This window comes from Biomphalaria glabrata, chromosome 17, assembly GCF_947242115.1.
Source record: "Biomphalaria glabrata chromosome 17, xgBioGlab47.1, whole genome shotgun sequence".
NCBI lineage: Eukaryota > Metazoa > Mollusca > Gastropoda > Planorbidae > Biomphalaria > Biomphalaria glabrata.
Window position 1 is genome coordinate 9,407,114 of NC_074727.1, and position 16,010 is coordinate 9,423,123.

General features: G+C 35.7%; 1 protein-coding gene across 2 annotated transcripts in view; it reads right to left on the bottom strand.

The window, feature by feature from the left end:
• Window positions 1-14,237, bottom strand: part of LOC106057093 (protocadherin Fat 3-like) — a 51,332-nt gene extending 37,095 nt beyond the window's left edge. The window contains exons 1-6 of one of the 2 annotated variants that reach the window (XM_056016066.1): window positions 13,717-14,233; window positions 7,315-7,395; window positions 6,149-6,242; window positions 5,510-5,603; window positions 4,327-4,397; window positions 2,596-2,733 (exon numbers count right to left, since the gene is read on the bottom strand). In XM_056016066.1, the coding sequence (XP_055872041.1) occupies window positions 2,596-2,733; window positions 4,327-4,397; window positions 5,510-5,603; window positions 6,149-6,242; window positions 7,315-7,395; window positions 13,717-13,812 (574 nt within the window). In that variant the 5' untranslated portion in view covers window positions 13,813-14,233. Of the gene's footprint in view, window positions 1-2,595; window positions 2,734-4,326; window positions 4,398-5,509; window positions 5,604-6,148; window positions 6,243-7,314; window positions 7,396-13,716 lie in introns of both variants that reach the window. The other variant, XM_056016067.1, reaches the window with a different exon arrangement.
• Between the last annotated feature and the right edge of the window lie 1,773 nt (window positions 14,238-16,010).

Genomic DNA, 16,010 nt, shown 5'->3' on the forward strand with positions numbered 1-16,010 from the left:
TGTTGTTCATCTGCTAGTAGCTTATGGGCAGAACAAAATTTATACATTTTACTTTTTAAGAGTGAAGTTAATAGTTTATACACCACTGACAGACAAGTGATAGGGCGATAGTTTGATGGTTGGTTCGCATCCCCTTTTTTGGGGAGGAGAGATGTTCTCCCTTCAGTGAGTTCTAACAGCATTGAAGACGGTTCTGATATTAGCTCGTTAAAACTTGATGTTAGTGGTGCATGTACGGCTGTAAGTTTTTTCAGCCAAAAGTTGTGTATATTGTCCGGTCCAGGAGCAGTCCAGTTGTGGGTTTTTGAAATAGCTGCGGAGACTTCCTCAGCTGTGAAATCCTCATCAGGCATTTCTGGTATTAGGTTGTTTTTAGTTTGGATTTCCTCGATCCAGTCAGCCTGCACATTGTAATGTAGTGGGTCGGACCAAAGCGCCGCCCAGTAGTCGGTAAAGGAGCCGTGTTTAGTGCTATCAATGGTTTGAATTTTGTCAGCACCATTATCAGCTAGTTTACGGAAGAACTGTTTTCTCATGTGCTGAAATAAAGCGTTATGCTCCTTTCTTTTGGTGGTTTCGTTGTAGCGCTTTAACCTAGCTCCCTTTAGTTTAGCTTTCTGTCTCAGAGTATCTTTCAAACATAAGAGTCGTGCGTGGCTATCACAGTCCGTCAATTTGATTCCAGTTGTTCTTAGTATTGTCTTCATTTTGTTAAGTATTTTCGCGGAATGGTTGTTTCCCAGATATTGTCCAATTGTATCCATTTGGCTCCTCAGTTGATTAATATTGTCTTCAAGGCGCCTTTTCCATGCTGGCACATGTTGTTTTGGTCTTTGATTAATTGGGCCTAGCTCGAAGGTCTTTTGTCCAGAGAGCTCCGTGACAGCCACAGCGGCGCAGTATATAGCGAGGTGTGTCTCAAACAAGTTTCTTGGTGTTTCAAAATGGTTAGCTAAGACTTTATTTGTTTCATTAATATATGTGTTTGTCTCTTTCTTGACGTTTAGCTTGGGGATACGAGGCCTAGAGTTAAGGTTGGTGTTTTTATAACGGTCTATAAGATTAGAAAATTTTGAGTGTAGCTCATTGCTTATTGCCGATGTTGGGTCATTCTCTTGTTGGTTGGGTGTTCTACTAATGTCTTCGTTGGTCGGCTGTGTGGGCATGTCGTTTATGTCTGAGATGAGCTCTTGTATATGAAGCTCATGACCTACTTCCCTTCTTATCACGTCAATTTCTGCAGGGGTCAAATAACATTTTTTAATTATTACAGATCTTCTATCTACAACATTCTGCTCTGTAAGGTTTAGATTAGGGTATAATTTGTTAAATTCCAGGGAGAGTTTTTGCCTATAACCTGGTAGAGGTTTATCATCACAAATGTTAACACGGAAGAACGATTTGATAATGTCTATATTCATTTCTCTCGTCCATTTGATCCTTTTGGCTCCTCTTGTTCTACCACCAACAGCACCTCTCAATTGTGTGAGGTGCGAGTCAGGGAGTAGACCGACCTCTTGTGTTTGGTCATGAGGTTGTGAATTACCCTCAGTAAACACTCGACTCATTGGTGAATAATATTTACCGCCTAATTTATTTCATATTCATCGCTGTCCTGGAAGAAGCAATGGGTCCGTTCTATTTCCTCAAAATTCAAAAATGAAGATAAAAAAATTGAACGTGCGTTAACTAGTTTATTTTGATCTACTGTCTCAGTAAACAAGCTTTTTAGATCTAGGTCTAGTAATCATGGAAGTGACGCAGCGAAAATGGCGTCCCTAGCCTAGGATAAGAAGTGATCTTAAAACTAAGAAAGTTTTCAAACCCAATGCATAAAAACATCCTAAATATATGCGGACCTACAACCATGTAGCAGTACTTCAGTATTTGTAAAGTCTAGAGTACAAATACTTCCTTGATCTCGCTAAAAAGTCATAAGAATACAATGAGTCAGAGAGAAGGAAAACACGCCATAGCTTCCGGCGGCCATTATTATTATTATTACTATTATTATTATAGCGGACACTATTATTATTATTGCTATTATTATTATTATTATAATTATTTGCAAAGGTGAAGTAATCTGTTGTCTTGCTATCAATTGGATAGCATTCTTTTTTCTCCTTAACAGTAATAAAATTGATAAACCAATTCCATTATTAGAAGAAGATAATGATAACCTTGAGTCATATCTTATTACGAAAATCCTTGTTATGTGTTCAATTCTTATTTTTGTTAAATCCTTATTTTTAAAAAATCCTTTAAAAAAACACAAAGCTTATCTAAGGGAAAGAACTCAGCACTAACAATAATATCTGTCAATAATGTAGCAGTTATTTCCCTTATTTTATATCAAACAAAATAATTAATTACCAATAATTAATAATAATTAATGAACAAATTATTTGATTTTTTAATCTAGATCATTAAATTGACTCATTCACAAAAGTAAAGTTTTAACTTGATAAGAGAGTGGGAGGTGGGGAAAAAAAAGTAATTAAAATTTGTCCCAGACAGACAAACAGACACACAGGGATACCTAGTGAGTTGATTTAAGCGGTGTAAAAAAAAATATTTTTTGATGTATACGCTTACCCGCACCAATGCTGAACAGCCCCTGGTTTGGACTCTGCGTCATGCTGGATGTTATTGCTCGCTTCTCAGGGTCGTCGTAGTCCACTGTGTAAACGACGCCTCCCACAGCTGTAGTCTGAGCGTCGACACTAACAGAATCTGGGTTGAAACAACAAAAGTGATCAAAGGTCCCAAACCTTTTTGTGGACTTGTGCGTTGGGGAGGGACTATATTTTTTCTTTACATTAAATGTTAAAGACTAAGACTAAGACCAAGACTGCTTTATTGATCCTTACGGAAATTTGTTGTGATTACAAGGACTCGTTTCTCATATAAAGACAACACAACAGAAAAATACACATAAATACAACAGACACAACATAAAGAGTTCATTCAGCGACTACACATAGGTATCTTGGTGCATTTCATGTTCCCTGATCAATGAGTGGCGGTGATAGAGTCTGACCGAGTGAGGTACGAACGAGTTTTTGTACCGCTCCGTTCTTGTTTTGATTGACAACAGTCGCCCACTTCGCGACGACCTGGCGTAGTTCTGATGGAGCGGGTGGCCGTTGTCTTCCATGATTTTTTCGATTTTCCTTAGGCACAAATATTAAGTCATTGCCATGTAATCTTGCTATTTATGTTGTTATATAAGTTAGTGACCCTGTTGCATTTCTGTCACACAGATTAACACTTTCCTGGCGGGGTTACTCTCAGGATGTAACCTGAGTTATCTATTATTTGGTTATACATTTATTAAGTACATTATCTCATGTCATGAAGAGGAATGTCAAAATGCAATGGCCCCTAAAGATGTCAAGCCTTCCGGCCCCTAAATACCTAGCTACGCCACCGCGAGCACAGAACAGTAGTGAGTGCGTTTAATTGACTCCAGATCTATAGATTTATTTGTGTGTGTATATGTGTTAAGTGTATATGTATTTATTTAAAAAAAAACAATATTATCATTGGGTGCTCTATTGAAACGTTCTATCATCATTACTTATGTAAATAAAATTGTATGTTAATGTGGTCAAACTAGTTACTAGACCCTATAGATGCATGCGCTAGGATTTGATTTAATCGAACATATTTTTGGGTTGATTTACATACAAATCAATTCCAACGGATTAACTTAAGACTTACAACCTCCTGTGCATTGAGAGGCAAGCTGTTTACGTAGAGATAGATCGCTAGCAATGTCGGCAGCCTCTTCCCAGCTAGTGCCCCCTGACCTGCGGTCTTCAATGAAGGTGCGGAGTCAGGTATTAAGAGAGCGCCCATGTTAGTATTTCCCTTGTTATTGATACTGTTGGTGCGCGTGATTCAATAGGTCTAAGGAAATGTCCAGCAAACTCATGCGACGCTCATGTCACACCCGCATGTAATGGTCGAATGCAAGTCCGGCAAAGGATTTCTTTGTTTGTGACCAGATCTTTGTAAGTGATTACTAAAAATCAGTCTTAAACTAATTCTGCTGAGTCACAAATAAATAGTTACACGCACATATGTAGACTACACTTAAACACCTACACATAAACACCCAAAGCTCAACACACATAAACACATAAATACATATTATACTTACACATAAACACTTATACATGGTTACTAATATAGACTCACTCATAGCCAATCAACAAAAGACACGCATACACACATTCAGTAAAAGATGTCCACATTAACTAATGTGGTCAAACACTTTCTAATTACATTTAGTACAAAGTTGTATTTGTGGTATGGACTCACCTGATGGGTAATTCCTGATTGTAAAAGGTTTATTAGCTTGAACCTCAACGTACAGTATCTGAGACTTAGCTCTGTAACATTAAAATGGAGATTCACATCTTTATCCATAGATACAATAAAATTAGTTAAAAATCATTAATTCAAACGTCTCGTTCTATGCCAGAGTGATAACTTTATTATTGTAGAAATGGCCAAGTTTTCATTCTCTGGTACAGTGTCCACTGAGGAAATTTCAGGTGATATTGGAGGTCTGCAGTAGTACTGCCCTATGACAGGTAACAAGAATGTTCTTAATAATGTCTAGGGCCTCGTATGTGTTTATGAGGGCAGTTGTCACTATCTCTCAGGTGTTATAACAACAGGGTATAGTATGGTGTTTTTTTTAGGTAACTTCTATAGTCGCTTAATCTTTTTTCATATTTAGTTCTTTTTTCACTTTCAATATATTTGCTAGTGTGAGATAGTGGTACTGCGATGTCAATAAACATTTTTTTTGTCGTTATTACATTTAATTATAATATTAAAAATAAAACACATTGTTGAGAATTCTCGTATTTCCAGAGGACTTCTTTTCGTAATTTGGATTATTTCAACAGGTCCACTTTGCCTGCTGAATTCTGCGGGTCCAGTTTTGAAGGGCGAGACGCTTAAAAACAAAACACTTTTTTCTTTTCACATACAACTGATGGCCACTAAATTTGACGTGTTGCAGTAAAAGGAAGACCCACATCTGAATCTCTCATGTACACCCACTCCCTATTAATTAAACCTTTAATTGAGTTTACTCAAAACTGAGAAATAACTTATTTAATCATAGACACACTGTTAAGTCTGAGTGGATGTCTTTATATGCGAAAGAAAAAAACAACCAACCAACAAAACACGAAATCTCATTTATTCTGATTTTACTCAAATTTCTATTTAAATTCTGACAGTTATAAAATTAAGATTGAATGTCTTCATACTAGTAAAGATACAGAAGACATTTACAGATGTATTCAATGGAGTACCAGACAACCGAAAAGGAAATCTCTTCTACTGTCTTCATTTTTCGACTCATCAAGCTCTCTATGACTATCTCTAAAGACTTATCTGACTTATGTAATGAAAGGTGGGGGTGAGTTTTTTTTTTACTCAAGAGTTTAAAACTTGTATATAATAGCCAAATAAACGTCATACTTACTGGCCTTGGTTATTATCCTTACACTGGACGTCTACAATATAAGTTGTACCAGCTGCTAGCGTCTGGCTGCCGTAGTAGTACACATATGGATCCGCTATAAATAGAGAGGTAGATAGATAGATGTGTGAAATATATACATCTACAAAGAACATATATTTTGATATATGGATGTGTACAAACTATGGATCTAAAACAAACATATCTAGATGTGTAATTAATATTTATCTATGATGTTTCAGATCTAATGATACACATTTTTAGCGCCCACCAAAGTTCTGGTGTAGTTTCTACTTTTTGTCTTTTCTTAATGTGGAACGTTATGGAAGATATTATATTAGGTTCCCGGTCATTTCACCCCCGGTCACCATCCCCGGATACTTCATCCCGGGTGACCATCCCCGGACACTTCACCCCCGGTCAGTTCATCCCCGGGTCATTTCATCACGCGGTCATTAGATGAAATGAGCGCTTTAAAGTCAAATCCTTAACAGCACAATAAAACAATGAAAAAGGATAATATTTAATTGGGGATGAAATGACCGGGGATGAAGTGACCGGGGGCTGAAGTAACCGGGGATGACCGGTCGCCGCAAGGGACTAGCTCAGTAATGAATTAAACGCGCTTATAACTAGATCTACCTGCATTGGGTGGCATCTTGAACACTTCAAAAGGCACAAGAGAGGTAACAGAGCAAGTACAAGCTGCGTTGGCAGTGCCTGGGGTGCATTCAATCTAAACAAATAAAGACATTCGCACTGGTTAATGTAGTTACAGTGTAGTCCTACATCTGGCTGGGCAATAATAGAGATAGGCTGGGCAATAATAGAGATAGGCTGGGCAATAATAGAGATAGGCTGGGCAAAGATAAAATGGTCGAGCAATGATAAAACTAACTGGCTAATCATAAACTAGTTGGGCAATAATAAAACAGAGCGTAGCAAAGCAAACTAAATATTTACATAAAAAGGATAACAAAAGTTAGTGCAGTAGTTAAACTGGCTATGACTTATATGTAGCAAGCAAATTTAAACGTAATCCAAACTTTGATAGTAAAGTTCAAGCAAAAGTTATTTTTTGATCTACCAAGACACCAATATTCTACAACAGTGGTGCCCAAAATACGGCCCACGGGCCACATCCGGCCCTCGACGTGGTTCCATCTGGCCCGCCGAAACGTCGGCACAAATTGTAGAAATCCCCCTTACAAACAACAAAAAAAAAAGGTTGAAAAATGTATCTTAACCTACGTTTTGGCACTCACTTTTTCTCTGATAGATTGGTATTATGATCTTTAACATTTGTGTGTTTATGAATGTAGAATCTACCAGGAAAAAGGAACATATCTTTCCTTTTTTGTTGAACATAAGCCAAAATATTTATTTTATGTAGAAAGTGGGATGGTCTACTAAGACAACAACATAAAAACGGTATTATTAAATAAATATGGCGGCATTATAGGTTTGAGACTCGAATAAAAGATTGTCAAATTACGCCTAGAGGTTGAAGGATCCATGGGAATATTTACCAAAAAATGAGACCTCAAAATGAGTCTTTGGTAAAGCTACCTACACTGTTGCTCACATTTTAAATAGGGAAATGAGCTATTGTCTGACCCATAAAAAAATATAATTGTAAGTAACTTATTAGTTAATTTTTAAATCCACAGGTTTCTACCAAAATAGTTTCAAAACAATTTTATTTCGTTTTTGTAACTTTTCGCTCATGTGGCCCGCGAGACGAGTGTTGGAAATAAAAATGGCCCGCGGGTCGAATTAGGTTGGGCATCACTGTTTTACAACATTACCTTGGGGCCGACACTAGTCAACTGTTCTGCATCTACTGGCAAAGGAACAACACTTGGATTGAATGGAGTGATCGTTGGAGTCTAAAAAAAACAAAAAAACCCAGACTTTATTATTATTTTTTTAATATTTAATATATATATATATTTAAATATTAAAATCTGCAAACTATGTTTCTTATTGTATTCGGAATCATATGGAGCAAAATGAATTGCTTCTGAACCGAGGGGTCTCGAGTGGAATCCAGGTGAAGACTGGGATTTGAATCGGTATTTTTAGACGTCATGTTGGCTACATAACATTATTCTAACCAGATGCACCCGCTAGGTGGAAATTTTGTTTTGTTGTTGTTGTTTTTTTTTTAAATCTCAGTTCTGTGTTTTGTTTCCTCATTTTTACAAAGCTTATATCAATGCACTGTCTGTTTGTGTGTCTGTCTGGTAAAAAGTTTGAACTTGTTTTTTCTTCTCATTTCCTATTCTCGGATCAAGTAAAAACTTTGCACAATTATTAATTGAACCTGACAAAACATGAATCAATAAAAAAAAAAAACAATTAGCTAATTAATTGTTGGTGATTAATTCTTTTGTTCCATTCCGAAAGAAAGGGAATAAATGCTACCTAATGGGAGATGTTGATAGATATATCGATTTAGTTCCCATATTAGGTCTTGACCAGTTTTTTCTCCCACTTCCCATTCTCGGATCAAGTTGAATATTTCAATAATTATTCCTAGTCGATAACAATACACGAACCAGTAAAAACAAATTAACCAATTTAATACTAATTAACTAATTTTGTTTTATATAGCAGAAAAGGAGACAAAGGCAGTGTCGTAGCATCCATGAAGGGGTTCAATGAACCCGGGACCATGACCATTAGGGATCCACAGCCTGTGGCGTAGCAGCAATGGGGGCGAAGGGGTGGATTGCACTTGAACCCATGACTCTTGACCAGTTAAGACCCACGTGAAAACTTAGGGATTGACACTAAAGGAAATAAAGTGATTATATGTTTGTAAAGCTGAAAAGCTCCCTCAAAATGGCCTAAAAGTTGCAAGAAACTTGTATTAGTTATGAAACATTAACACGTGTTTTAAGCTAGAGCTAATGCACCAACGGTTTTGATTGGTTAATGTTAGTAAATGCTTTCCAATTTCCATTAAGTTTATTGTAATTGTATTTAGCCCTACTTGTACGTTAGGGGGGACTACTGTTGACAGAACGTCCCATTCTTTTGTTTCCATGCATGTTCATTAACCAATGATAAAATTGGTATTTTAAAAGGTGGAAGGCAAGAGAGAGAGAGAGAGAGAGAGAGAGAGAGAGAGAGTTTGGTTTAGAAAAATATTATTGTGTTGTACAGAAATATAAGAAAAGGGTAGGATAACATTAACAGTTAGGTCTATAGGGATAGCTCCGATGGTCACGAATGAATATTTCAACACATCTGCTAATTAATCATTTTTTTAAAAGCTTAATTTGTTTCTTTTATGTTTTGTATTTAAATAATTTAATTACAAATTTTTAATTTGATTTATAACTAGAACATCATGTTTAAAAGTAAACTATTCCTATCGTTTGAACAGAATGTACAATCAAGTAAAATAATAAGCAACATCATAGATAGTGAGGGGAATAAAGTAGATGACTATGAAGATATTAAGAATATTTTTACAAAACACTTCACTATTATATACAGTGAAGAGCCAGTATATACTGATGCTCAAGATAATTTTCTAAAATTTTGCAATCAGCTGGACAAGACAGATGAAGATCTTTTAGGGAGTGCATTTACGCTAGACGAACTCAGGACTGCCCTGGACTCGACTAAGAACAATAAATCACCCGGTCCAGATGGCTTAACATTTGAACTCTATAAAACCTTCTTCCCCCTGCTTGGTCCTCTCTTACTGCGACTATATAGCGACGCCATTTAACTGGGACAATTTCCTCCAAATTTTAACGAAGCATACATCACACTTTTACCTAAGACATCTGAAAATAACACTTCACCTAGCGACTATAGGCCCATTTCACTTCTCAACACGGACTATAAACTTCTCACAAAAATGATTTTCCTAAGAATGAAACCACTCATAAACCAACTTATCGGACATGACCAGTACTGTTGTATCCCGGACGCATTTTTTACGGGATTTTATCATGTACAGTAAGGATAAAAACCTCAATGTGTCTCTTTTATCTGTAGATCAAGAAAAAGCCTTTGACCGAGTAAGCCATAGCTTCCTGTTCAAGGTGCTTGAGAAATGTAAAATAAGTTCCCTGTTAATCAGATATATAAAGCTTGTCTATACCAATGCAACAAGTAGATTGATAATTAATCATACTCTCAGTAGGAGTATCCTCATACAAAGGTCTGTCAGACAGGGCTGTCCCTTATCCCCCTTCTTGTATATCCTTTGCTTGGAACCCTTCTTGGAATCTGTAAGATCTGACCCCTCTATTATTGGGATAAATATACCGAGTCGTTCCTTCTCAACCATCAAAGTCAAAGCCTATGCGGATGATACAACCTTTTTTCCATCTTCAGAGCAAGATATTGAGAATATACTAAAGAAATTTACACTTTTCGGAGAAGCTAGTGGTTCAAAAATAAATATAACTAAATCCTCTGTAATGGGACTAGGGAAATAGAAATTCAAAGAGAATTGCGCTTTCAGAATTGTTGATAAAATCAAGATTTGTGGTATTGTCTATACCTGTAATCCTTTGTTCTATTGTAAAGACCCGTGGGAGAATATTTTTGTCAAAGCCTCAAACTTAATTAAACTTTATCAGCACACAGGTTCTACAATATTTGGTAGAGCTGTATTGATAAATAGTTTGGTCATTCCAAAGATTGTCTATTTAGCTAACATTACAGAGCCATCTCCTAAATTAAAAAACAAGCTGAACAAGTTAATTAGTAGCTTTATATTTAAAAACACTATTAGGAGCATTAAGCACACTACACTCATTCAAAACAAAGAGGATGGGGGGATAAACTTGCAAGATGTTAAAACAAAAATACATTCGCTAAGGCTAAAATTTGTAGGTCAAGTAGTTAGGAACCCAACAAACTTTCCCTTGACAATTTACTATTATGGTTTAAGATTAAGTAGTCTTCTTCCAATACACAATGATACTCCTCACTATTTTGGTACAGTCACTCATCCATTTTACAGATCTATTTCAAGAATTTTACCTGGTAATGAACATTTAATACACAACAAAACCAAAGAATCATACACAACACTTAAAAAGCTGTTACAGGAAAGCCTAGTGAATAGGATTAAGTGGGGGAGAGTTCTTGGGGTGACAGAATTCAAGGACACATTCATAAACCTACACAGTAAAGATATCCCACCAAAAGCTAGAGAGATTAGTTATAGACTTATCTTTGGGATGACCCCTATGGTTAGAAGACGGGCAAATGACCGTGAATGTATATTATGCCACCTTGAAAATGTTGATAACGAGAAACATATGTATTTGGAATGTCCATTATTCCTTCAAGTTAGAAGTACTGTAATGGACCTATTGGAAGCAAACTGTGTCAATTATGTAAATGTTAACTTATCTATTATTTTAAACAAGCTGCCAAAACTAAAAAATAAAATGATACATAACTTTAACTTGATTATTGTTTCCGAATACAGGAATCCTGTTTGGGCTAGCTGGCTCAAATGTCTACATAATAATAAGGTGTTTGATCCTAATCACTTGGAATTAACATTTAGAAAAATAATGGACTTTAGGGTAGAGAATTATCTAGTTTGATTTTCATATACCTGTACAATGCTCATGTAGTTTTTCAGAAATAGGGTGTTGGGGGTCAGGGATATCTGATATTGTGTTGATTGTTCTGGAGTAGAGTATACTTGTATCATTTTTCTGTCATTGGTTAGGTAGTATGTCTTTGATATTAAACAATATTTCCATTACTATTATTATATGTTTAGGTTAATCACTTTTCAATTGTTTATGATTTAATACTTGTGAATTATGATAACTTACAAATAAAAACATATTTAAAAAAAAAAAAAAAAAGCCAACAAAAGAGGCAAGATGGCCCATAAAAGAGGCACATAAAGCCCAAAAAAGAGGCAAAGAAAAGAGGCCTAAGGCCCAAGGATTCCTATGATGATAAAGCTAAAACTGAATAGCGCAAATTCCGAGGTTTCATTTAAAAGGAGAAAAAAAACAAATGGGATAATGAATTTGTTATTGGTGTTTAGTGAATACAATCATGACCTATTTTTATCGATAACCTTGGCTGGTCAATAGTGTTATATATTAACTTCTTTGTCTTTTGTGTTATTGCAAGTTAAAGTATAATCCGAATAAAATAAAAGAGTCTGAGATCTTAACTAACTAAAAAAAATGTCATTTTGAAACTTTTTATCCGGTCAGATTTTGTAAAATAGTCTAAGTCCTCATCACATTGTTTGCTTGTCTTTTGTAGTGTGTAAAAAATGTTATCAGAATAAAAAAAAAAACAGGAGATGGTATGTAAAGTAGTTAGTAATAGCATTAAATAGTAAGCAATCAAATGAAACACCAGAGTATGTTACATAGGTATTTTATCGAACTATCATTGTAATTTAGCAATGTATGCAAGTGAGACCTGGACACTGACTAAGACATCTGAAATTTACTTAATACTTGGGAACGAAAAATTCTTAGGAAAATCTATGGTGCCATACAGGATGAAACAGGGTGGAGGACACACACTAACCATGAGATATATCAATTGTATGAAGACCCACCGATAGTGAACGAAATAAAAAAGACTATGTTGGGCAGGTCAACTTGAAAGAATGTCAGATAACAGAGGAGCGAAAATCGTAAAAACCAAAAGGCAGGCGACCCAAAGGCAGACCCCGAATGCGATGGATTGATGATGTGGAAGCAGATCTGCAACAGCTTGGGGTTAGGGCTGGAGACGAAAGGCCCAAGAGAGATCTGAATGGAGGGATGTGTTGATTCAGGCCAGAGCCCTCCATGGGCTGTAGCGCCACTGGGATGGATTTATGATCATTGTAACTGTTAGACAATTACTTAACAGATTTAATGGACATAAAATATAGTCATCGTGTTTGAGACTTTAATTCTCAGTTTTATTTGAAGTACAGTGGACAAAGAGTTAATGAAGGCATCATGCTTCTAGTCTCATTTGAACCAGATGATATTGCCATAGAATATTGTTCAGGGATGCAGTCATTTAACTCCTTCTCTCCGTAATTATTTACCACATTCTGGTGGAATCAACGTTGGTATCGTCTGTTAGGAGAGAAAGAGTTAAAGAAGCCTTTCATAACAACATAGCAAGTCTGTCCTAGATTTTGTTGTTTTTTTTTATCATAAATACCTACATGAGATTTGGATGTTTTTATCATAGACAACTATATTTTATCATAAAGTTTTCCATTTTTACAGCATGCATCTACTTTCTCACTTTGTCTGTATCAATGGTTTCAGTATAGCGGTCAATTTTGTAAATTTCGATTGATAAAAAAGTATGTAAGAATTTATATGGCACAGAGCAGGTTGACTTCACTCTGTGTTCTTTCCGTTGAGCGAGAAACAGACACAAGTTTAGAAATAGATGTACTGGTTACATTGCTACTTTGAAGGCCAGATAAAATGTTCGATTTATTTACTGTAAAGTGATGGAACTAGTATTAGATTATAGTTTGTATCAATATTTAAAATTGTTTCACCTAGAAGTGTTTTAGTACTATGTAAATGTGTAGAATGTAGAACTCATAAAACATTTTTTTATTCATTTAAAATATCTTTAAGTCGTTTAATGACATTATCACTAATTACTTATAAAAAAAAAGGTACACTACTTGCATAGGAATGTCTTTTGGTAAATGTAGCGATGCATTCAGAGTACTCAATTGTTTTGCCTCAATTTACATTCATCTTATTGGTGGGAGAAGGGCCCACCAACATATTCTTGAACCCGGGCCCACGGCTACATTGCTACGCCACTGGGCAAAGAGAGATAATAGCCATTGCAATTTTTAACAACTTTAGAATACTGTAAAGTTTGTTCATCTTTCAAGCTCGGTTTTAATACCTTAATAAATACTCTCGATGAAACGTTAATAGCTAAGCCTCATTCCGATACGTTCAACATAGCACTGATCCTACAAACAAGAAGCAATAGAAAAAAGAATACTTTTTCAAAAACAAAGTTTATCCAAGGGAAGGAACCATTTATTTGAAAATTACGGGGTATATCTCAGACGAGACCGTCCAATACTAGCCTTTTGTTTACCAACAAGTTTGACGCCATGTTGTGGGTTAAAAAGATCAGCGAGTACAAAGTGATACATTTACTTCAATTACCTTTAAGAGTCACTAGACGTCTGATTGGGCAGTGTAACTTACCGCATAGGCCTGATAGGTCAGAATACAAAGTATTATTGTTGATGTTTTCACGTGACGGTCAAACCAGTCACTCAAAGTTAAGCGCCCTCGATTCATCGCAACAATTCTCTCTCCAAGTCTAAATTAGAATTTATTCTTGAACATCTACACCACTTTTTAAATTGAAACAAACTACTTTCAGTAAAATTTTGTCAATTCGCTCTAATAGCAAGACAGGCGTACGCAGTATAAGTAGTCTAATATCAATCTAAAAAGTTAAATGACGCTACATTTTCGGAATTGACGTGGTCTAGAAAAGAATCTACAAAATGTAAAAATGCCTGTGTGACCGTGCCACTTATTCAATGCTTCACGTCATAAAGGTTAAACTAGATAAGACTAAATCTATTGATTGTTATTTTAAAAGTTATGTTTGAATTACAACAAAGAACAAAGTTGATCGCTTGATTGACGAGTGACTGTCATTTCCCTCTTTTGTTATTGATCCCATGTTGCCTCGACACAGTGTCATCGATACCTCCTCAATCGATTTTTTAAAAGTATTTATTTCGTTTTTAATATATTGATTTGATTTTTTAAAGTTTCAATATCAGTCTAGCATTTGTATGCTATCCAGTACACGCATACATTTTCTTGCAGTTTAAACATCAAGCAACTAGAAAATTTTTCATTATATATTAGGTTATGATAAAAATGTGTAAAAAGGTAGAATCAAAAATGTGTTGTGGTTTGTTTTTATAAAGTTTATATCAACTCACTCTGTCTGTCTGTCTGCCCAGAGGCGGACTGGCTATACAGGCATTAGGGCAAATGCCCGGTGGGTCGGTAGGGCCATTAAATGGGAGCACGGATGCCACATTGACGTCTAATACATTTTTTATGGTTTTATACAAGTGGGCGTTCTGTTTTTACAGACTCTACATTGTAATACTTATTTGTTCTAACTTCTTGTTTCGCTATGATACTAGTAGGCCTCATCCTTTTAGGGCCCACGCACTCAGCGATTAAAAAGCAACTTAAGGCCTATATTTCTTGCAGAGATTCCCCGCATGCATGTGTACAGGTATCAATACATTATTAAACTTATAATGATTTTGAGGACAGGCCGGCCTTTAATGATGATCTTGATATACAATTTCTGTGCCTGATTGTAGAGCAATTCCCGTGACGATGTTGACACCCAAGGCGCATCTGTGTCTACCTGTCTGTATGCCTGTCTGTCTGTCTGTCTGACTCGGGTAAAATTTTTTACGCATTATTTCTCCAACACCTCCAAATTGTTATTGTGACAAACAAAATATGAATCAATAAAAAAAAATAACCGATTAGTCAATACATATTTTGGTAAAAAATTTTTTTTATATCGATTAAGGGAAATACCTTTTACATTATCGAGAGATATGGTTGTAATTGCGGAGTTCTTACCCTTAGATAATCTTTGTTTCTTACTTCTTTTTACTTTTGCTTGAATTTTGTTAACTAAAATTCTAATTAAGAAAGCGTTTGAAAAGTATTTCTGTGTGTGTATGTCTATGTGTGTCTATGTCAATGTGTGTATGTCTATGTGTGTACGCTATCGCTGTACCTATGATTTACCCCATTAGTGTTCTGTGGCTCTGTGCTTGCTACTCTTCCTGGTCACAGGTCACCCAAAGTGACCTAACTTGAAACAAGCCTGTTCACTCTTCAATATTTACCTCCAATGATCACACTGCACTCCAGACCGCAGAAGTAATTTTGATGTCATTATTTTCTAAACAATAATTGTGCAAATTTTCAACTTTATCTAAGAATGGGAAGTTGGATAACTAACGTGGTCAAAATATGACAGACAGCGGACAGACAGAGTGAATTGATATAAGCTTTGTAAGAAAAAAAGGCGGAAATAAAATTGTTGTCTTCAACTTGACAGAATAATAAATTATGCTTATTCCATTCCATACAATAAAACAAATTATAACATGCTTTAAAGTGCGATAAAGTCCAATGTTTTGTGACGCCAAACAACCTCATCTCTGTTTACGCCTCTGTAAGTTTAGGAAATTATACTTCCATTAACTAATATTCTCACGGGTGCTAAACACATTTACACACAAACACACACACTCACACACAGACTTGCAAACTCAGAAACTCTTACACAGTGCGATCAATACAAACTTCAAACTATGAGCGACTAAAAAGTCTGTAGATCTATATTTAATATGAAGAAAGCTAAAATCAATATATGTACATAAGAATGCTTGCTATTGATAAGAAAGCGCCAAACTGACTTGAAACGAAATCTTTTTGAT